A 23,381-nucleotide genomic window follows, 5' to 3' on the forward strand; every position below is an offset into this window, starting at 1 on the left:
ATGGATGATACAGGTGTGTATCTAAAAATAGGTATACGTTTTTCTATTACAATCACATTGGCCCTCATTCCGAGTTGATCGCTCTTTAGCAGTTTTTAGCAGCCGTGCAAACGCTATGCCGCCTCCCACTGGGAGTGTATTTTAGCTTAGCAGAAGTGCGAATGAAAGGATAGCAGAGCGGCGACAAAGTTTTTTTGTGCAGTTTTAGAGTAGCTCAATACCTACTCAGCGTTTGCGATCACTTCAGACTATTCAGTTCCTGTTTTGACGTCACGAACACGCCCCGCGTTCTCCCAGCCACGCCTGTGTTTTTCCTGGCATGCCTGCTTTTTTTCGAACACTCCCTGAAAACGGTCAGTTGACACCCAGAAATGCCCTCTTCCTGTCAATCACTCTGCGGCCAGCAGTGCGACAGGAAAGCTTCGCTAGACCCTGTGTTAAACTACATCGTTCGTTGTAATAGTACGTTGCGTGTGCGCATTGCGCCACATGCGCAAAAGTGACGTTTTTTTTGCATGATCGCTGCACAGCGAACGAATGCAGCTAGCGATCAACTCGGAATGACCACCAATGTGCTTTCCAAGAACTTTGAAGCACCTCCTCAGAATTACAAACTTTAAAAATGAAAAGTAGAATTACATAGACGCCCGGACACATATCAGCGCTTTGCATCCAGTGTCTATTACTCATAATCACCATGACCATTCTTATCTAATCAATCTGTTCCGAGGTTCCCCGTCTCAGCGTTTTGCATACTTGAAAGTCTCTATATAACCTACAAAATACTCATACATTTATTTTCTGCCACCAATGCTTTGCAATGCCAAGTACACTACATGACCACCCACTGTCCTTGAAGAGCTTTCTTTGCAGTGTGAAAACACTTCTGTCAGCTAACAGTCCATTCTATACATAAATTACTTTTAATGAGTTGATTAAATGGCACGCAGACTTGGCAAATGACAGAGTTTTGTGAATGCTTCCTGTACCCAAAGTTTAAATAATTTTCTGTTTTATTAAGTGAGTCTATATTTTCCTGTACTGTGTGGTACTTATGGATTAGTCTATCTCATAAGTTCACTCTTACAAACGAAAGCAACAAATACAGGTATGTTCTAAACGTATTATATAGTATATACCATATATAATGGACAAGAATATTAAAAGTCATCAAACTGTTTTGTAACCTTATAAAATAAACATTTCAGCATTTTCACTACTACGCAATTGAATTATGTCGCGTATTTTTCAGTGAGATAAAGAGGAAGCGGACTCCTAGATATGTCTAGGCTGATTGTGTATGGAGAACCGGCTTGGATGGGGATGATGTTGGGTGAGGGACACTGTGCAAATCTTTTACATCAAAGGGGTATATTCAATAAGCGTCGGATCCATTTCGACATGTATTTGTCGGAAGGGATCCGCCAAGGGCTATTCAATGAACAGCCAAATCCAACTGTCGGATTTGTCCATTCCCGGTGTCCTGTCCTGCCGCTGGTGCGCTGACAGCTGGCGGCGGGGGAAGCTGGCGGCAGGGGGACATGTCTGCGGCGGTGGGGGGGAGGCGCTGCTTGGAGTGAGGAGACTGGCCTGGGATGATGCCCTGCTCAATCAGACTTTTTTTTAAAGTCTGATTGAGATTGTCGGAAAGGGGGACAAAACCTGTCGGATTTGGCCCAGTTTCCGACAGAAGCACGCGGTTCGGTGCCTATTCCACCAATCCACATACAAGTTGGGAATTCCTGACTTGTCGGAAAAAAATTGCCCAAATTGAATAGGTTGGAACCCCTCCTGACAGAAATCTGTCGGAAGCTGCCGTCTTTCCGACAAGACGGCAGCTTCCTACAGCTATTGAATACGGCCCAAAGTCATACCTCCTACCAAGTTAATGCCATCCTTTTTATTAAAATAAAGTTGTTGTTTTTCCTCATCTTTCATCTAAAACAGTGTTTCCAAAACTTACTTCACGTATCAGCATTTTTTTTTATGGCATTCCCAGGCCAGCAGTTTCTTTTTGAGAAATTTAGCAACAATTATTCCATTAAGTAAACTGTGCTGACCCATCATCCTTAGGGTTATGTGATAGTGGACAGGGTTGCACTTCTGTTTGTCCACATATTTTATAATTGGCAGCCATCAGCTCTGGTTTTGCCTATCGCATTGACCATAAATAATTTGATTTCAGCCAGGACCATTAACCCACGGTAGTGCAAGTGCACCACAGCATCCAGTTTGGAAACCACTGATCTAAATTACCGCCCGATGTCACCTTATATCTGACTTCAGAGTTGGCGATGTCGAACTATCTCCATTGTGTGATGATTGTGTGTTGAACATTTTGTTACACTGCCCATAATGTGTGTCAAAGTGCCCATCTCCACTGAAGTGCAACACAAAAGTGTAAAATGGGTCCCGTTAAAAAGATATGACCCAAAGACAAAGAAATCTGAGAGATCTGACCAGTGCCGTAACTAGGCATTTTAGCGCTGTGTGCAAGAAACGACAGTGGCGCCCCCCCAATGTAAGATAGGGGCAGTGCGCGGCGTAGGCGCGCCAAAATTTTATAGGGGCGTGGCTTAATGGGGAAGGGGCGTGGCCACAAAATAATAGCAATTCATACTACGGTGCACAGTAGTCTACATTATTCAAATTACGCTGCACAGTAGCGCCACTACACCAGGTAGAGCCCCTTTTATACATTACAATAGACTGCGTCCCCCTTTTTACACATTACAGCAGCCAGTCCCCCTTTTTACACATTGCGGCAGCCAGTCCCCCTTTTTACACATTGCGGCATCCAGGCCCCCTTTTTACACATTACGGCAGCCAATCCCCCTTTTTACACATTGCGGCAGCCAGTCCCCCTTTTTACACATTGCGGCAGCCAGTCCCCATTTTTACACATTGCGGCATCCAGGACCCCTTTTTACACATTGCGGCAGCCAGGCCCCCTCTTTACACATTACGGCAGCCAGTCCTCCTTTTTACACATTGCGGCATCCAGTCCCCCTTTTTACACATTGCGGCAGCCAGTCCCCATTTTTACACATTGCGGCAGCCAGTCCCCCTTTTTACACATTGCGGCAGCCAGTCCCCATTTTTACACATTGCGGCATCCAGTCCCCCTTTTTACACATTGCGGCAGCCAGTCCCCATTTTTACACATTGCGGCATCCAGGACCCCTTTTTACACATTGCGGCAGCCAGGCCTCCTTTTTACACATTGCGGCAGCCGGGACCCCATTTTACACATTGCGGCAGCCGGGACCCCATTTTACACATTGCGGCAGCCGGGACCCCTTTTTACACATTGCGGCAGCTGGGACCCCATTTTACACATTGCGGCAGACGAGACCCCATTTTACACATTGCGGCAGACGAGACCCCTTTTTACACATTGCGGCAGACGAGACCCCATTTTACACATTGCGGCAGACGGTGAGAGAGAGAGAGAGAGAGAGAGAGGGAGAGAGGGAGAGAGACATACTTACCTTCTCCCCGCTGACAGGCTCCTCGTGCAGCTCCCTCTCGGTGCAGGCTGTGTGAGGTGAGAAGGAGGAGGAGGGAGGGGGAGCAGTGAGCCGCAGCAGCGCTATTTGATTGGTAGTAAGCGCCGCTGCAGCATCCCCCTCTCCTCCTGTATTGGTTGCCTGGCGCTGCTGTGGATGCTGGGGAACCGCATCCCAGCATCCTTAGCAGCGCCGGGCAGCCAATACAGGAAGAGAGGGGGATGCTGCAGCGGCGCTTACTACCAATCAAATAGCGCTGCTGCGGCTCACTGCTCCCCCTCCCTCCTCCTCCTTCTCTCCGCTGCCCGGCGCTGGTCCTCTTCTCCCTACACAGCGGGGCGCACGGTGCAGACTTCGGCGGCATGTAATGAGTCAATTTGACTCATTACATGCCGCTGGCCGTTGCGCCCTCAGGGCAACTGCGCTGTGTGCCAAGCCCCCTTGGCACACACGTAGTTACGGCCCTGGATCTGACATGCCCTGACACTGGGGAGGTGGGTGGGGGGGAGGAGAGGGGGTCATAGTGTTTTTACATAATTGGTGGCATCACACGCATCAATGGTTGTGCCCTCCCAAAGTCCCTAGGCCCCACAGAGAGTCTTCCTGCCAATGACTTTTAGCTCTCGGTCCTGGTGTAGAGTGAAAGTCACCAAGCAGTCCCCCAGAATGCATGGCCTGTCCTTAAAAATGCACCCTCTCTAACTCTGGGGTCTATATGTACTAGGGGCCTAATTCAGACCTGATCAGTGATGTGCAAAAGCAGCCCAATAGGTCTGAACTATGCATGCGCCGGCCATTGACAGGCAGAGGCGTTCGCTGGGCGGGAGGAGGTGGGCCAGCGGTGTTTGGCCGCCGTTTTAGGGGCGCGGTCTCGGCAACGCAGGCATGCCCGGACCGTGCGGGGGGCGGGCCGCGGCAGCTGTGTGATGTCACATGCAGCCGCTGCGACCCTCACAGCAACGAGTAGCTCCCTGCCAGCACGCAGGAGCTGCGCTGGTTGGGAGATACTCTTCAAGTACAAAAGCATCGCCGCTGTGCAATGCTTTTGTACTTGTGCGGGGAGTCGAGCCTGACATGCGGGGCGGTTTAGCCCTGTGCTGGGCGTCCCCCCGCATGTCTGTGTGACTGGCACATCTATGATCATGTCTGAATTAGGCCCATGGTCTTGGAGAAAGTTAAAATGAATGGAGATAAAGTAACAGCCAATCATCATATGCTCCTAACTGCCATGTTACAGGCTGTATTTAAAAAATGAGAGTAAGGAGCTGGTTTGTTGGTTGGTACTTTATCTCTGTCCATTTAATCTCTCTCCAAGGCTTAGTACATACTGTAGACCCCTTTATCCAATTACCATCATCTCATTTGTCAATAGAAAATCTTGCTTCTGCACTGCTCCTTTATTCTCCTGGCTCCTCCCCTCTATCCACGTACAAAACTGTGACACCACAGAGACGGAAATCTTCTGAAACTATAAACTATAACCTAATGTGCTAAGTTGCAAATCCAGGCATGTTTGCGCAAATTGAGGCTTAAATGATCCAAAGCTGCTTTCGCACCTCAGAGCCAATGTTTGCATTTCAGAAATGTCCTCATTTGCAAAGCGAACAGGACGCACACTGCAAATCATCTTGGTCTGGCATTAATGAACCTAGATGATCCATTGTGTACTCATGAAGTTGCATCACTGCTCTATACTCCCAGAAGACAGAACTTGCGGTGCATTGTACAATCTGCGGGTCGCCTGAAAGTACAACCGAAGACTAGCAATAAAAGATAAAGGACGTATTTCACTATGATAGGCGTATATACAACAGTGAAATTTTCATATCTGTTTATACACCAATCTAATGTAAATCTCTTAGTACCCAGGTTTTGCCAATATTGTGAAGACTAAGTTATCTGCCATGTAAGTGATGTGCTCTATAATGTTCCTGAACCTGAGTGCACATAACTTTAACTGCTGCTGACATAAGAAGTCATTTCAATAAAACGGGCTTACAAAGTCATACATTTCCAGCTGACTTCATAACTCTCAGTGATTAAAATGAAGGAATATATTTCACAGTTTGCGCACTTCTAGGCACTTACCGTGGCCGTCGTCCAAGAAATCAGTGATTGTCGCAGAAGTGCACTTTGACCACGGTTTGGAGGCATCAATGCTCGTTAGGACAGATGACATCAGGCGTTTATCTTCCTGGGAGCCAAAGTTCTCCTCACAGAATTTAGAATCGTCATGGGAAAGTCCAAGGAGATGTCCTGTAATGTAAAAGAAAACATTTGGATGGAACGGAACGTATTACGGTGTACAGTATGCAGTCTGGTCTTCCCATACAGACATTTACAGAAGTTGGTTACAAGGCCCGCTTTATATATATATATATATATATATATATATATAATGATAGAGATAGATAGATAGATAGATAGATAGATAGATAGATAGATAGTTAGATAGCACTTATTTGCCCTGATTATGAGTCAGACGCTGCAGCGCATGCATCGTATGGCGTCAGGCAGCAATACCGCTTGGCACGACTTTAGATGCAACCATTGGTTGCAACAACGAAATTTGCACCTCTATCACCGCCCAGGAACACCACTGTATTTTCCAAACATATCTCAGACCAAATACATCCCATGCATCTCAATTGCAACTTCGACTCTGGGCGCATACGTAGAAGAAATAAATCCCTCCACTGTGTCTGACATCGGTGTTTCATCCACTTCACAATCAGGCCCATTATCTTTAGTTTTTAATATATTTTCAGTAAAAACTTTAGTTTTTAATAATATTAAATACAGTTATAATGTCTGTACACATATAACGGTCCATACCCACTACTGTATCTTACTAGGAGTCCTTTCTTACTGTGTAATGTACACAATCAGAACCTCCCTATCAGTTTAAAGAAAAAGGAAAATACAAAGAGGCTTAAAAGCTTCTTACGCTTTAAAATAATAATAATAATAATAATATATATATATATATATATATATATATATATTCCTCAAAGCATCTTTGTAGCAAAATAGCCCCTATTTATAACCTGCTATAAGTGTGCATTTCTTAACTATTAAACTAACAGCAAAGTATCGTGGAAAGTAAACAGGGCTCAAACTGTCGGCATATTGCAGGTGTGCTACTTAGTATTTAATTAAACAACCAGCTCAAAGCACTAATTGCCTGGAGCTTATTCCCCCGGTAAAAGTTACGTAATTGCTTCTTGTCACCTTAGATTTTTTTCCACGGTGCAGAATGCCAACAGTAACATGGCTTTACTAGAAAATTCAGGTTGAGTTTCAAGTGGTGTGTAGATTGCATTTCACAGGCTTAAGAACTTAAGAAGCTTAAATTAAGAAACACACATGGCGTTCCCTCCTGTGCTTCTAGAAGTATTAGATATCATAAAGCATTTGAACCCTAAAATATCATGTTATTATTCTAAGTGGCGGTCATCAATTACCCTTGTGGGAAGAATTTATAAAACGTGGATTAGTCAACAGTGCAAGATAAGGGGGCCTATTTATACAAACTTTAGTTGATGAATTTATTAATAGCCAATTATTGTACAATTTATAAAAGTTGACGCTACTTCTGAGTGATGCTAAGCTACCTCGGTCAGGGGTGCTGAAATGGGGGTCCGGGTACAGATTACTCTGTACCAAGCATAGAACTTGAAGCTTCGTATTGCTTCTCATGCTCAGTCATGACCATTTCAATATGGAGAATGATTATTATTTTAAAGGTGTTATACTGCAGTTTAGGAGGAGCCCTGAGAGAACCCATTTTATACCCCTTTTCCACTAGCTCAAAAAACACGGGTAAATGCACGGGGGCGCGCATTTACCCGTGTTTTTTGCTAGTGGAAACGGCTCCCTCAGGAAAAACCCGGGTCAAGTGACCCAGGAATCCTACCCGGGTAGCTACCTGGGTAGGACATGGTAATGATCCGGGTAAGGTGTAGTGTAAACGGAAGCCATGTCGATGCGACACGGCTCCCGTTTACACTGTATGGAAGGGCGGCGCTGGGAGATCATGTGATCTCACAGCGCCGCCCCCTGCCGCGTCCCCAGCAGCGTCACCAACCCGGTAATATGCCGGGATGGTGACTGCTGATGGGAAAGGGGCCGATGCGGGTCGCAGCCGGGTAGCACCTGTGTCACGCATCGTAGATGGAAAAGGGGTATTGGTGTGCAGATCCTGGGTCTCCACTATTGTAAAGCAGAAGATTAAGGGGCAGATTTATCAAAGCTTGGCAAGAGATAAAGTGGAGAGAGAGATAATGGGGTCTATTCATGAGGCAGTGGAAATGAGTGGAGAAGTGAGCCTATGTAGAAGTTGCCCATGGCAACCAATCAGCTTTGAAGTAACATTTACGGGGCGGTGTTCAAATGATATATCATGCCTGATCTCCGTTCTAAAGTGATCCCCGTTATCACGCATATCGCGCCCATAGTAGTCAGGTTTAGCTGCGGAAAGGGTTGGGCGCCCTCGCTACCCCAGGGGTAGTGAGCTGAAATTATTATACCACGCCCGTCAGCAGAAACAGAACGGGTGTTGAAGGGGGTGAAAAGGATTGAATACCGTCCATTAAGTGCATTCTATAAAATTATAAATTCTATAAAATTATACGTAGCAGCTGATTGGATGCCATTGGCAACTCCTCCACTGGGTCACTTCTCCACTCTTTTTCACTGCTTCATGAACAAACCAATCGGCTCCTGTCATTTTTCAAACACAGCCCGTAACATGGCAGTTAGCAGCTGATTGGTTGGTACATTATGGGGCCCATTTATCAACAAGTTTTAGCTATTTAAAACTTATAGTGTATGATAAATGGTGTTCCAGACAATCAGCTCCCAACTGTCATTTTTTAAACACTTGACAGTTAGGAGCTGATTGGCTGGAGCACCATTTATCATGCGCAACAAGCTTTAAATGGCTAAAACTTGTTTATAAATAGGTGCCTATATTTCTCCATTTTATCTCTCTCCAAGCTTTGATAAGTGAGAAAGTGATGAGTGCCTGAGAATTTGGCTTTAGTAAAGGAGCGATTTTTTTTTTTCCTGGAGTCTGAAGGCTTTTCTTCAAGCAGTATTTCAAAATCATGTTTGTTTTTTGGTCGTACCCCTGACCAGTACTCTGGAACCACCGGGGTGGCAAAGTGGTAAACACCTGGTACGCCAATAAAAGTCTGAGATTCCAATTCAAAATAGTCTGTCTCACTAAATGGATAATAGCTGCTGCAGTTGACAAAATGATATTACTATATATTACAGTAAATACAAGAAATATGGCACTCAGAGTGTAGTGTTACGTGACGTGTCTCCATGAATCAACATTCCTTTAAAATTACTCTAATATGTTTTATTATAGGCATGTAATTCTAGGAAATGTCATTGCCTCATAGTGGGAACATTTATGGGTAAGTGGATATGACGTTAAGCCTGGCATGTCAATTGGGGAAGTTCAGCATGTTGATTGATGTGTGGGGAAAATGGCTATCATTGATGGTTTCCTGTGGGGAAGAAGATCAACCTTTGACAATTAATTAAGAAACAGTCATACATAACCAACTCCCATTACCATAAATTCAACAGAATTATTGCCCCTCCCCCTCCCCCTCCCCCAGAAAAATCTGAAAAAAATCTTCTACACTGCCTGTTAATTGCTGCTGCTCCTCCAAATAACATCAGATGTAGGTACACTCCACAAACAGAAGGATTTCTATGGGTGCACTTATTTTAATCACTGACTATTGGCTTTGCCCCCACGGAAATACACCTGTGAACCACGTCATTATGCTGCAAGGGGACGGGGCCTAACGATACCAAATTTTCCGCCCCTTCGCCAACAAGACCCATCTCCAAGTTTGCCACTGTCACCATAGGCTACCATCAGATAGAGGCTGTCCTGATAGAGGTCCCATTTTAATCAAAATAGGTCACGCTTTGATCATATCCCCTGAGAAGCCTAAATTACATCCTACGCTTACTTTTGCATCCACATTCAAAATGCATTTACACAAAATGGTTCTCATCTTGTTACCCTGATACGCTATGCCCTCACGAAGGAACTTATGGTACAGTCCTGTGAGGTTCCCATTCAATAGTGAAATCCATAGATACTGTCGGAAACATCTACAGTACGACAAAAATAGGGCCCTCTGGGGGATCGGCCATATCGGAGTAACACTGGACTGAGTGTAAAATGTAAATTTTATTTTTATTATCTCATCTTTATATAGTAACAACATTCACAATGGTTCTAGTAGCAATGAGGTACAGCAGAGGTTCCCAAACTCTGCCATTACAGTCCAGGTTTTAAGGATATCCATGCTTGAGCTTAGATGGTTAAATCAAATTGACTGAGTTACTAATAAGTCACCTGTGCTCAAATATGGATAGCCTTAAAACCTGGATTGTAATGGCAGAGGGGAATCCCTGAGGTAAAGGTAAAAGAAAGGGATCTCTGGGATTTTTAATAGTTGGGATTTCAAGTACAAGAGGTACAGTATATCAGTATGGTAATTATGCTGCACGCTATATACTGTAATATACATCTATCAGTAAAGTATATAAAAATCCTAAACTAAAATAGTCTACAAACATCCTAAACTAAAATAGTCTACAAACATCCTACACTAAAATAGTCTACAAACATCCTAAACTAAAATAATCTACAAACTACCATAGTCTACAAACATCCTAAACTACCATAGTCTACAAATGTCCTAAACTACCATAGTCTACAAACATCCTAAACTAAAATTGTCTACAAACATCCTAAACTAAAATAGTCTACAAACTACCATGAAGACACAATCTATGGGGGTCATTCCGAGTTGTTCGCTCGTTATTTTTTCCCGCTACGGAGCGATTAGTCGCAAACTGCGCATGCGCAATGTACGCAGTGCGCCTGCGCCAAGTAAATTAGCACAAAAGTTTGATATTTTACTCACGGCGTTACTAAGTGTTTTCATCGTTCTGCTGATCGTAGTGTGATTGACAGGAAGTGAGTGTTTCTGGGCGGAAACTGACCGTTTTCTGGGAGTGTGCGGAAAAACGCAGGCGTGTCAGGGAAAAAAGCGGGAGTGTCTGGAGAAACGGGGGAGTGGCTGGCCGAACGCTGGGCGTGTGTGTGACGTCAAACCAGGAACGAAACTGACTGAACTGATCGCAGTGTAGGAGTAAGTCTCGAGCTACTCAGAAACTGTTAAGAAATTTCTAATCGCAGTTCTGCTAATCTTTCGTTCGCTATTCTGCTAAGCTAAGATATACTCCCAGAGGGTGGCGGCTTAGCGTGTGCAATGCTGCTAAAAGCAGCTAGCGAGCGAACAACTCGGAATCACCCCCTATATGCGAGCTGAATACAGTAGATATTCCAAATGGGTGTGGTTCATAGGGTTGACCACACTTAGGTCGACAGTGTCTAGGTCGACCACTATTGGTCAACAGTGAGTAAGTTGACACCCAAAATAGGTCAACATAAGCATTAGGTCGACATGAGCAAGGTCTACATGACAAAAGGTAAAAAATTTTTTTTTTTAATTTGGTGTCGTTTTCTTCGTAGAGTGACCGGGAACCCCAATTAGTGCACAGTGTCCACTCGCTTCGCTCGCCATGCTTCGGGCAAGGTGCCTTGCTTCGCTACCGCTGCATGCGGAACAAGTTACTGTTCCCAATCGTAGTCCACGTGGATCGTAAAGTAAGAAAAAGTTTAAAAAATATTTTAAAAAAAAAAAAAACTCATGTCGACCTTTTGTCATGTCGACCTAGTACATGTCGACATAGTGATCCTGTCGACATAGAAACCACGTCGACCCAATGCATGTCGACCAATAGTGGTCGACCTAAGTGTGGTCAACCTAGAGACCGGATACCATTCTAAATGCATTTAACTAACATTAATTAATCAAGTTATTAGAGAGAAAAACAGGAGCGTAACGTGATGTCTATGGAATATGAGTGACGTGGGTGGTCTGCTATTCTATGCAAATGTTGGCTGATATATTATTCACGCATGGTGAAACTCTGCACCATCTGCACTAGTACAAAACTGAGCTTTTTTCCATAAATCCTCTCTATAGCACAATGAAACACTGTAATTATAAGGCACATATCAATTTGCAAATTGTAATTCTAGACTGAAGTTCCCTAGGCCCACATCTTTGTAAGAACGGAACCCACCCATAAACCCCGGAATTACAGCAGGGATAGTATGTTATCAGTCTGCTCAACAGCTTTCAAAATAAAAGTCTTGTTTAATTTAGACTTTTATTGGGAGGAAGTTTTTCAAAGATCAGCAGAAGCAGAGAAAACCCTCAAACCACAGCAAGAACCGTGCGGAGATAGTGTTGTGTCTGAGGCACTTCCTTATATCTTGGCGGCACATTCTGCTTTGATTTCAGATTGTCTAACTCATGCTTTTAGCTCACTTTACCAGCCGCAGTCACAGTTCCCAACACCAAAGTATAACAACATAGCTTGAAAGGGAAAAAAAAAAAAAGACTAGTAGGAATTTAATAGGAAGCAGAATTTTAAACAACATTATTTGGAATGGAAAGTAAAAAAAAAAAAAAAAGTAGGATTTAAATTACATTTTCTTATAGTCACAGCCAGGTTTCAAGCCCTCAGTTCTTAAACACTTGAGCAGCAGGTGCGATAATTTGCACTTTAAGGTTAGTAAAATACTATTGGACTAGCCCAGTGAAATATACATAGGTGTTGTATAAGGAATACTGAAAAACGTATTGCCAGTATTTCAGTCCACTACCCAGGGTAGTTCCATGAAGCTGGGGCAGGCTTGACTTATAGTATCAACGTCAGTGTGTCATAACCAGTGGCAGCTCCAGAGGAGGGGCTGCAGATCAGTTCAAATTTCAAATAGGGGAGCCACACCAACTGCCACCAACTGTCATTTCAAACTGAGTGACTGGCAGTTGGTGTGCTTCCCCGATTTGAATTTCGAACTGTGCTGCAGCCCCACCTCCGGAGCCGCCCCTGGTCATAACCTCTCTACGTACCTGAGGTCAATGCTGCAAACAGAGGGGCAGATGTATTAAGCATGGAGAAGTTATAAAGCAGTGATAAGTGCAAGGTGATAATGCACCAGCCAATCAGCTACAATATGTAAATTGACAGTTAGGAGCTGATTGGTTGGTGCGTTATCACCTACCACTTATCACTGCTCTATCACTTCTCCAGGCTTAAGACAGCTGTCCCAGAATGCCTTGGCTTCCGGTAGATTTCTAGACTCTTTCTGGAGTATCCTGTGACTTTCCAGATGTTTGCAGCAGTAACTTATTTAGGGGTTGATGTATTAAGCAGTGAAAATGGTGGAGAAGAACACCAGTGGAGGTTGCCCACAGCAACCAATCAGGTTTGAGGCAGCATTTATCAAGTACATTCTCTAAAATGATTGGTAGCAGCTGATTGGTTGATATGGCTATCAGTAGCGGATCTTGCCACGGGCAAGCAGGACTTTTGCCTGGGGCGCCGCCTTCCGGAGGGAGCCGGCGCCATCCGGAGGGCGCCGCACCATGGCAAGATCCGCCTCTGTGCCCCCGTAGTGCCCCGCTGTGCCCCCCGCTATGAAGGGAACCAGACGCGTAGCGTCTAGTTTCCCTTCATGGAGAGGACCTTTGTTGTGAGGTGCGCAATGACGTCATCGCGCACCTCACAGCATAGTGGCACAGACACTAGGGGTCATAATTGACCTCTAGTGTCTATGCTGTTCTATGGGAGAGACGTAATAACGTCTCTCCCATAGATCGAGGAGAGGAGAGGAGAGGAGAAGAGCGGCGCCAGCGGAGGAGGTCTGCAGCGGTCTGGAATCAGGAGCGGGGATAGTAAGTATACTTTTTTTATTATTTTTTTTCTTTCAGCGGCGCTACAAGGGGCACAAATGGGGGTGTAACTGACCACGCCCCCATTTGAAGCCACGCCCCTATACTTTTCCCGGGGCACCACAAGGGCAAGAACCGGCCCTGATGGCTAACTTCTCCACTGGTCCACTTCTTCACTCTTTTTCTTGCTTTATACGTCAACCCCTTGGTGAGCAGCTGTACAAACTACAATCTCACAGTTACTGCTGCACTCTGCAGAAAGTATATAAATAGTAGACTTCTCGGGGGTCTATTTACTAAGTCTTGGATGGAGATAAAGTGGACGGAGATAAAGTTCCAGCCAATCAGCTCCTGTCATGTTACAGGATGTGTTTGACAAATGACAGTTAGGAGCTGGTTGGCTGGTATTTTATCTCCATATACGTTATTGCCATCCAAGGCTTAGTAAATAGACCCCATGTCTGTTAATATGAAGGGAAGAATGCTGCACCTATCTGGATTGTCCGCAGCTCCTGTACAATCAGGTTTTACAACGAACACTTCCGGGTCATCTTACATGTTTCCTTTATTATAGGACTGTTAGATACACCATCTCCTGCAGTCAGGAGGGTCTCCCACGAAAGACTACATAGGAGAGCTAACTACTGTGACCAGGGCCGGATTAAGCCTTGGGGGTGCCAGGGGCACTTAAGACAGAGGGGGCCCAATGGAAGGTGGAGGGTGCAGATTAAATTGTGCATGCCTCCCAACATGTCCCATTCCAGAAGGGACAAAATGCTCTCTACCTGGACTTCTCATTTAATATATGATTGGAGTCACCTGTGTTGAACTATTTAATTGATAAGAAAGGTACTTCAACACAAGTGATTGCAATCATAAATTAAGAAGGAAGTCCAGGTAGAGACCATTTTGTCCCTTCCGGAATGGGTCATGGTGGGAGGTATAGATTGTGCATATTAAATTTAAACCAATGGTGTAAGTTTTAACTAATAGTTTAATAATGCCTGGGTACTGTTTATAGCTCCACGTAATTGAAAGACAACTATTTTATAAACTTTTCTTGTAGTGGAGAAAAAAGACAACTTAACCTTAAAATACTCCTAGAAGAATAAAATAATTTATCTTGTCACATGCAAGAATAGCAGCAGCCTCTGTACTGGTTACACACTGGGACAGGACTCAGGAGGACTCTCTGTGTGTGTGTCTCTATCTCTAGACCCAAATGGCTCAGTTGCATAACAGTTTACACAGGACTCAGACACGCAGGCGGGGAGAAGGAGAAGCTGGGATCCCTGAGTCACTTACAGCTCTCTCCGCCCTTCTATCTCTCCTCTGGGCAGAAAGCTCCGTTGGTACCTCATGAAACCTGATACCCCTGTGCCTCTGCCTGTACTGCACACTGTCCTGCTCACATTCTGGCTGCTGGTTCTGCTACTGCTTAAGAGGGAAAGCTAGTGATGTCAGTGTGCTCTGGCTGGGGGGCCCCCTGACAAAGGGGGGCCTGGGGTACATTATGCCCTGCATCCCCCCATTAATCTGGCTATGACTGTGACAGCTGGCAACCGCCTAAAATGAGTACAACAGATGAGCTTGTATTTTCAAGTGAAAGCTGCGGCGTTGTCCTTAGATAAGACTGCATAGCGTAAGTCTACATACATTTCTATTTAGTGGAATGCAATAATGATTTCCATCATAGTTTAACATGAAAAAATGTAAGCATGTGTTATATGCAGCAGCTGCTCTTCCAGTATGTAATTATACTGAGCCAGCTACTACAGATACTGTATACAGCCGCCATCCTCACAGAGCGACGAGAATCACTGAGCAGAACAATTACATACAAAGCAGTGACTGTGACCCTTTCCAGGTATTACAGTCATTCTACACAAAATAACAGTGTACATATACTGATGTGAGTCATTATCTCTGGAGCTTGTTTTGTATGCAGAGTGCTGGGTGTGCAGACAGCAGCACAGTGCCACTTCCATGGTTCGGTATGCTGACCTGGTCTTATTCTGGGTGTGCGGACAGCAGCACAGTGCCACTTCCATGGTTCTGTATGCTGACCTGGTTTTATTCTTGGTGTGCGGACAGCAGCACAGTGCCACTTCTATGGTTCTGTATGCTGACCTGGTCTTATTCTGGGTGTGCGGACAGCAGCACAGTGCCACTTCTATGGTTCTGTATGCTGACCTGGTCTTATTCTGGGTGTGCGGACAGCAGTACAGTGCCACTTCTATGGTTCTGTATGCTGACCTGGTCTTATTCTGGGTGTGCGGACAGCAGCACAGTGCCACTTCTATGGTTCTGTATGCTGACCTAGTCTTATTCTGGGTGTGCAGACAGCAGCACAGTGCCACTTCTATTGTTCTGTATGCTGACCTGGTCTTATTCTGGGTGTGCGGACAGCAGCACAGTGCCACTTCTATTGTTCTGTATGCTGACCTGGTCTTATTCTGGGTGTGCGGACAGCAGCACAGTGCCACTTCTATTGTTCTGTATGCTGACCTGGTCTTATTCTGGGTGTGCGGACAGCAGCACAGTGCCACTTCTATTGTTCTGTATGCTGACCTGGTCTTATTCTGGGTGTGCGGAAAGCAGCACAGTGCCACTTCTATTGTTCTGTATGCTGACCTGGTCTTATTCTGGGTGTGCGGACAGCAGCACAGTGCCACTTCTATTGTTCTGTATGCTGATCTGGCCTTATTCTGGGTGTGAGGACAGCAGCACAGTGCCACTTCTATGGTTCTTTATGCTAATCCAGGTCCTTTGGCAGGTCTCTGCCGCTCTACCCCTTTACATATGACGTCATAATATGGAAAGATAAATCCAGGAGTTGTATACTAGGCACAGGCAGGTGCCGCCATAGCAGCAACAGTATTGCAGCCTTGGGCTTGCACCCTGTTATGTACCTGCCTGCTGACTACTGTTATGTGCCTGCCCACTGGCTGCCTGCTGACTCCAGTTATGTGACTGACCACTGCCTGCCTGCTGACTACTGTTATATGCATGCCACTGCCTGCCCGCTGACTCCTGTTATATGCATGCCACTGCCTGCCCGCTAACTCCTGTTATATGCATGCCACTGCCTGCCCGCTGACTACTGTTATATGCATGCCACTGCCTGCCCGCTGACTCCTGTTATGTGCCTGCCTGCTGCCTGCCAGCTGACTCATGTTATGTGTCTACCTGCTGCCTGACCGCTGACTACTGTTGTGCCTGCCCACTGCCTGCCCGCTGACTACTGTTATGTGCCTGCCTGCTGCCTGCCCGCTGACTACTATTAGTGCCTGCCCGCTGATTACTGTTATGTTCCCACTGCTGGTACCTATGTGAATTTATAATGGAGGGCAGATAACAGGAAAGATCCACGCGAGAGGCATTGTCACCTTTCTTTCCCACAATACAATAAAACTGACAATCACAATAACTAGGTGTGGGGGGTATTTCCGAAGAAGCAAGAGACCTTTCAACTAGAACATCACTATTATAAAACAGCTTCTCAGTCACAAAACTCAGCACCGTACCTGTTACAGGACTACACAAAGCAGATCATAAAAAGGGGACAACCTTAAAGATATTGCCTACTAGTTTTGTAAAATGCCTTCTGTATTCCTCATGTGGAAATGCAAATCGGACGAAAAGCCCAATTGTTGTTCTCTTAGCCAATGGTGTGAGAAAAATGTGAAATGCTGAGCAGGACACATGTGCACATAGCTCACTAAGATAAAAACAGAGCAATTGATTGGATCAACCTCAAGGACTTACCCAGTGCCAATAAAGTTAACCTCTATGCATGACTTGGCTTTAAATGGCACTTTCACAATACGTACTTGTAACTGTGATTTTCCAGGTGTAACAGGGTTGGGGAAATAAGAACACACGACAGGCATGCTCCCAGTGTAACAGCATCTTTTACTGAAAGCAGACACTGTACTTCAGCAAATACAGACAGTAGCCTGGAAAACAGGCTAAGAAATTCAATAAACAGGTGTACTAAAATAACCCGGCACCAAAGTCTCTAGCACTAAAGTCTCGAGAGTTCATTCTGCTCCCTGGAGTGCAGCTATCTCCTGCCATGCTTCCTAGCACAGATATTCAGTCGTTCCCTGACACTAATCACACTCTGGCCTACTCTCTGGCCACTATCCAGCACTGACAGATGAGAGTTTTAAACTCTTCCTGTTCTCTGGTGATGATTCCCAGTTGACTCGGGGCAACCTGGAAAACCTAGCGTTCCAAACCACCATTGCTGCTGCAGAGTGCACAGGCTTTGATTTCCTCTGCCTTGGAGGAAGCTGATCCCACAGGAATGTGGGCAATTCAGGAGAGAGACAACCCCTCTCACCACCCAGGTCATGGTAGCAGGAGGCTTCCGACATAAGCAGTGTTAGTGCAAGAATTTAATGAACATCTGTCCTATAATAGTTAGTGATGAGCGGGTTCGGATCCTCGGGATCCGAACCCCCCCGAACTTCACCCATTTTACACAGGTCCGAGGAAGACTCGGATCCTCCCGCCTTGCTCGGTTAACCCGAGCGCGCCCGAACGTCATCATCCTGCAGTCGGATTCTCGCGAGATTCGTATTCTATATAAGGAGCCGCGCGTCGCCGCCATTTTCACTCGTGCATTGGAGATGATCGTGAGAGGACATGGCTGGCGTCCTCTCAGTTTCTATGTTCAGTGGGCTGCAAATTGTGCTGCAAATATCTGTGCTCAGTGTGCTGCAAATATCTGTGCTCAGTCTGCTGCAAGTGCAAATATCTACGTTCTCTGCCTGAAAAACGCTCCATATCTGACTGTGCTCAGTGTGCTGCAAATATCTGTGCTCAGTGTGCTAATTGCTTTATTGTGGGGACTGGGGACCAGCAGTATTATATAGTAGGAGGACAGTGCAGAGTTTTGCTGACCAGTGACCACCAGTATTATACGTTCTCTGCCTGAAAAACGCTCCATATTTGTGCTGCATTGTAGTATATAGTAGGAGGACAGTGCAGAATCTTGCTGACCACCAGTATAACTATATAGATAGCAGTACGGTACAGTAGTCCACTGCTCTACCTACCTCTGTGTCGTCAAGTATACTATCCATCCATACCTGTGGTGCATTTCAGTTTTGCACAGTTTGCTGACCACCAGTATATACTATATAGCAGTACGATACAGAAGGCCACTGCTCTACCTACCTCTGTGTCGTCAAGTATACTATCCATCCATACCTGTGGTGCATTTAAGTTTTGCACAGTTTGCTGACCACCAGTATATAATATTTAGCAGTATGGTACAGTAGGACACTGCTCTACCTACCTCTGTGTCGTCAGGTATACTATCCATCCATACCTGCGGTGCATTTCAGTTTTGCACAGTTTGCTGACCACCAGTATATACTATATAGCAGTACGGTACAGTAGGCCACTGCTCTACCTACCTCTGTGTCGTCAAGTATACTATCTATCCATACCTGTGGTGCATTTCAGTTTTGTACAGTTTGCTGACCACCAGTATAAAATATATAGCAGTACGGTACAGTAGGCCACTACTCTACCTACCTCTGTGTCGTCAAGTAAACTATCCATCCATACCTGTGGTGCATTTCAGTTTTGCACAGTTTGCTGACCACCAGTATATAATATATAGCAGTACGGTACAGTAGGCCACTGCTCTACCTACCTCTGTGTCGTCAAGTATACTATCCATCCATACCTGTGGTGCATTTCAGTTTTGCACAGTTTGCTGACCACCAGTATTTACTATATAGCAGTACGGTACAGTAGGCCACTGCTCTACCTACCTCTGTGTCGTCAAGTATACTATCCATCCATACCTGTGGTGCATTTCAGTTTTGCACAGTTTGCTGACCACCAGTATATAATATATAGCAGTACGATACAGTAGGCCACTGCTCTACCTACCTCTGTGTCGTCAAGTATACTATCCATCCATACCTGTGGTGCATTTCAGTTTTGCACAGTTTGCTGACCACCAATATATACTATATAGCAGTACGGTACAGAAGGCCACTGCTCTACCTACCTCTGTGTTGTCAAGTATACTATCCATCCATACATGTGGTGCATTTCAGTTGTGCGCAGTATATATAGTAGTAGGCCATTGCTATTGATATATTACTGGCATTTAATTCCACACATTAAAAAATGGAGAACAAAAATGTGGAGGGTAAAATAGGGAAAGATCAAGATCCACTTCCACCTCGTGCTGAAGCTGCTGCCACTAGTCATGGCCGAGACGATGAAATGCCATCAACGTCGTCTGCCAAGGCCGATGCCCAATGTCACAGTAGAGAGCATGTAAAATCCAAAAAAATAAAGCTCAGTAAAATGACCCAAAAATCTAAATCAAAATCGTCTGAGGAGAAGCGTAAACTTGCCAATGTGCCATTTACGACACGGAGTGGCAAGGAACGGCTGAGGGCCTGGCCTATGTTCAAGGCTAGTGGTTCAGCTTCACATGTGGATGGAAGCACTCATCCTCCTGCTAGAAAACTTAAAAGAGTTAAGATGGCAAAAGCACAGCATAGAACTGTGCGTTCTTCTAAATCACAAATCCCCAAGGAGAGTCCAATTGTGTCGGTTACGATGCCTGCACCTCTTTTTTCATTCATTTTCTTTGCATCATGTGCTGTTTGGGGACTATTTTTGGAAGTGCCATCCTGTCTGACACTGCAGTGCCACTCCTAGATGGGCCAGGTGTTTTTGTCGGCCACTTGGGTCGCTTAGCTTAGTCACACAGCTACCTCATTGCGCCTCTTTTTTTCTTTGCATCATGTGCTGTTAGGGGACTATTTTTTTGAAGTGCCATCCTGTCTGACACTGCAGTGCCACTCCTAGATGGGCCAGGTGTTTGTGTTGGCCACTTGGGTCGCTTAGCTTAGTCATCCAGCGACCTCTGTGCAAATTTTAGGACTAAAAATAATATTGTGAGGTGTGAGGTGTTCAGAATAGACTGAAAATGAGTGGAAATTATGGTTATTGAGGTTAATATTACTATGGGATCAAAATGACCCCCAAATTCTATGATTTAAGCTGTTTTTTAGGTTTTTTGTAAAAAAACACCCGAATCCGACAAAACATTTTCAGGGAGGTTTTGCCAAAACGCGTCCGAATCCAAAACACGGCCGCGGAACCGAATCCAAAACCAAAACATAAAACCCGAAAAATTTCTGGTGCACATCACTATAGTTGCTTTTCTGTAATTTTAACATTATTATTGCCACTTATTCATATAGCACCAGCATACTCAATAGCGCTTCACTTTATTAAGTTACAGATAAAATAAAGTCAGCAATTAGAGCAATGTATTATGATCGCATCAGTGGTCATGTTAGTGGTCTGCAGTCACCAATGTCTCAGCCTAATGGTCTCTATAGTGGTCTCAGATGGTGAGCAGGACAACATACAGTATTCCTTTACCAGGAAAGACAATCAAGGGCCAAATGGGCTCGGTAGCTGGGAGCTCTGCACAAGTTGTTGGGCCCAGCCTTGATTCAGAGGCATTACCCAGAAGCCTGTGATCCTGTTGGAATGGATCATTTTCCCCAGCACAGTAGTAAGGACATATTATATTAAAAACTACAAGTAAAGGAGACCAACAAATGCATTACGGGAGGAATACTGTATGTGCCATAAAAGATGAGTGAAACCCAATCTTCTGCCATAAAAGCCTTTTGCAGCAACTTAAAATAAAAATCTCATGTTTCAGAGGAGTTTTTGTGCAACTGCAGAGGCTGTAAAGGGGTACACGTCTTGTGGTGAGGAGACAACCTAAAAGATTTGCTGTACAGTACAGTATATGATTAAAGCATAAGAGAATTTATTCTAAGGCAAATCCAATCTGGTTTTGTCTTTAAGTAAAAATTGCTGATTTAAATCTGTGTATGCGCAGTACAAAAATATATTGCTCAACAGCGTCCAACATTGATGTAGCATGTGACTCTAAGGGTGGAATTCAGTTATGGGCGAAGGTTGAATTGCCATTGCCATAGCAGTTAAATGCTGGCAACGGAAGCCCGATTTGCCCCCTTCGTTTGACCTGATGCATCTAAAAGTGCTCGCAAACCTATGGGGTAGCAAACACTTTTGAGCGAGATCTCACCACCGTAAAGTGCAGCGGGACGCCGCGGGAATTCTGCCAGGAAGAGTAAGTCGCCAGCAATTGCATTCCCCCCTAAGTGTGCCCCTTTACATTTCAAACACTGTTCTGCCCTAGTTCTTCAGTAAAGGCATTTTAAGAAAACTAACAATGATAAAACATTATTTATCAACAGTGTTTTCACTCTGAGCGATCCACAGCTGCCACTGAAACATCCAGAATGATAAGAGGTGTTAAGAGATAATTATCGCTCTGTTGTCTACCGTCCTTTTCTACAGAGCATGTGCGAGAACTGCTAGGTAGCCGTGTTGTCTAAACAAAATAAATTATTTTATTTTCAGGTTATTATTCATGACATCCTGAGATGCCACCATGGTACGTACTACGTAGTACAGTATATTCCATATGATACTAACCGTGTGTAGTGACAAGTTCAGAGCAGCTCCATAGTGATGTCAGGCAGATACATGCAGGTTGTTAGGCTGCAATTAGTAAGAGCAAGGCTGTGTGTTCTGCAGTGGCTCTCTGGGTCTGATTTAGAGATGGACAGAAGTTCAATGCTGCATTCAAGCAGCACTGACTTTCCGTCTGATTTCTAAGAGGGACATGCAGGAGACATCTCAGTAGAAGAGACGCCTCATGGGGTTGTGTATGGAATCCTGGCGGTCACAATACAGACGCCTGGATCCCAGCCTCCAGAATGCCGGCAGCAGGGTGAGCGCTAGAGAGCCCTTTTCAGTCTCACTGCGCTCACCACAGGTTCTATTCCTTCCCACTCGTGGACACCCACGAGTGGGAATAGCCCTGGCGCAGCTGTCAGCATTTTCGGCGGTCCGGATCCTGGCGTCAGTATTCTGACTACTGGGATCCCGACCGCTGGGATATTAACTATATCCCACCTCCTGCATGTTTCCGCGATTACAGCTCTGCAACCAACGTCGCATGCTAGGACCCAACATGGCAATCATTGGTTGCAATGTTCCACGCAGTCTGCAAGCTGAGTAAGCCTCAGCAAGCACAGCTGGCCCACGTAAGCGGGTCTGCGAGACCCTTGACTCTCCCCTCGCAGAAAACGGGGGGCCACACTCCCCCGCTTATAGGAACACAGACCTCCCTCCGCCCCGTCCCCACCCCTTCAAAGTCAATCGGGCAGCGGCAGAGTGATTCTACGGGTGACATCGTAAGGCCTGTGCTGCACATGTGCAGAACGATCCTTGCGCAGCTGTAGAGTCCCGATAATCAGGAATCCGTGTGCTACCCCTCACCAGCAATAAACTCTGAACCAGGCCCCATGTCAGGACAGCGGGCCTGCTTCAGATTGTTAAGTAAAGCAAAAAAGCAAGTAACTTTGTGTGCGGAACAAACCATGTTGCCAAGCAAGGGGAGCAAATACATTTATATTGTTTCTGTGCAGGGTAAATACTGGCTGCTTTTGCATGTAGCCTACAAATGCTAGACAGCTATTTAGACACTGCAATTTAGATTTCAATTTGAACTCACCCCATTCACATGTAAATCTCTCTGCACATGTTACATCTGCCCCCCCCCCTCCAATGCAGCATGGTATTGCCCAGTTGCTTGCTTTTTTTGCTTTGCTTGCAAATCAGAATCAGGCCCAGACTGCAGAGCGTGCTAGACATGGTAATGCTAAGTTCTTCTGACTGTAGAAATAAAATTACTTTCTCAGCTTGCTGAATGCAGTGACTAAGTTCTACTGTTATCTCTGGCCCAGCCGCTCTGTGACTTCCCAGTGCTGGAAGATTATCCCCTAGCATTCAGGACCACGGGCATTGGAGAGCTGCCAGGATCGCACTGGGCCAGGTTATGTCACTCATTGCATATCAGAGGCCCCTTGCTCAGCAAGAAGGATGGGGAAGGAATGAACAGAGGAAGTTCATAGAAAGTGAGAGAGTG

General features: G+C 45.2%; 1 protein-coding gene across 1 annotated transcript in view; it reads right to left on the reverse strand.

The window, feature by feature from the left end:
* The window catches only part of ADAMTS5 (ADAM metallopeptidase with thrombospondin type 1 motif 5), a 145,851-nt gene that overhangs the window by 60,410 nt on the left and 62,060 nt on the right, over positions 1 to 23,381 (reverse strand). Inside the window, exon 3 of the mRNA XM_063956389.1 lies at positions 5,598 to 5,765. Coding sequence (XP_063812459.1) covers positions 5,598 to 5,765 — 168 coding nt within the window. The remainder of the gene's footprint in view (positions 1 to 5,597; positions 5,766 to 23,381) is intronic.

This window comes from Pseudophryne corroboree, chromosome 2 (assembly GCF_028390025.1).
Source record: "Pseudophryne corroboree isolate aPseCor3 chromosome 2, aPseCor3.hap2, whole genome shotgun sequence".
Taxonomy (NCBI): Eukaryota; Metazoa; Chordata; class Amphibia; order Anura; family Myobatrachidae; genus Pseudophryne; species Pseudophryne corroboree.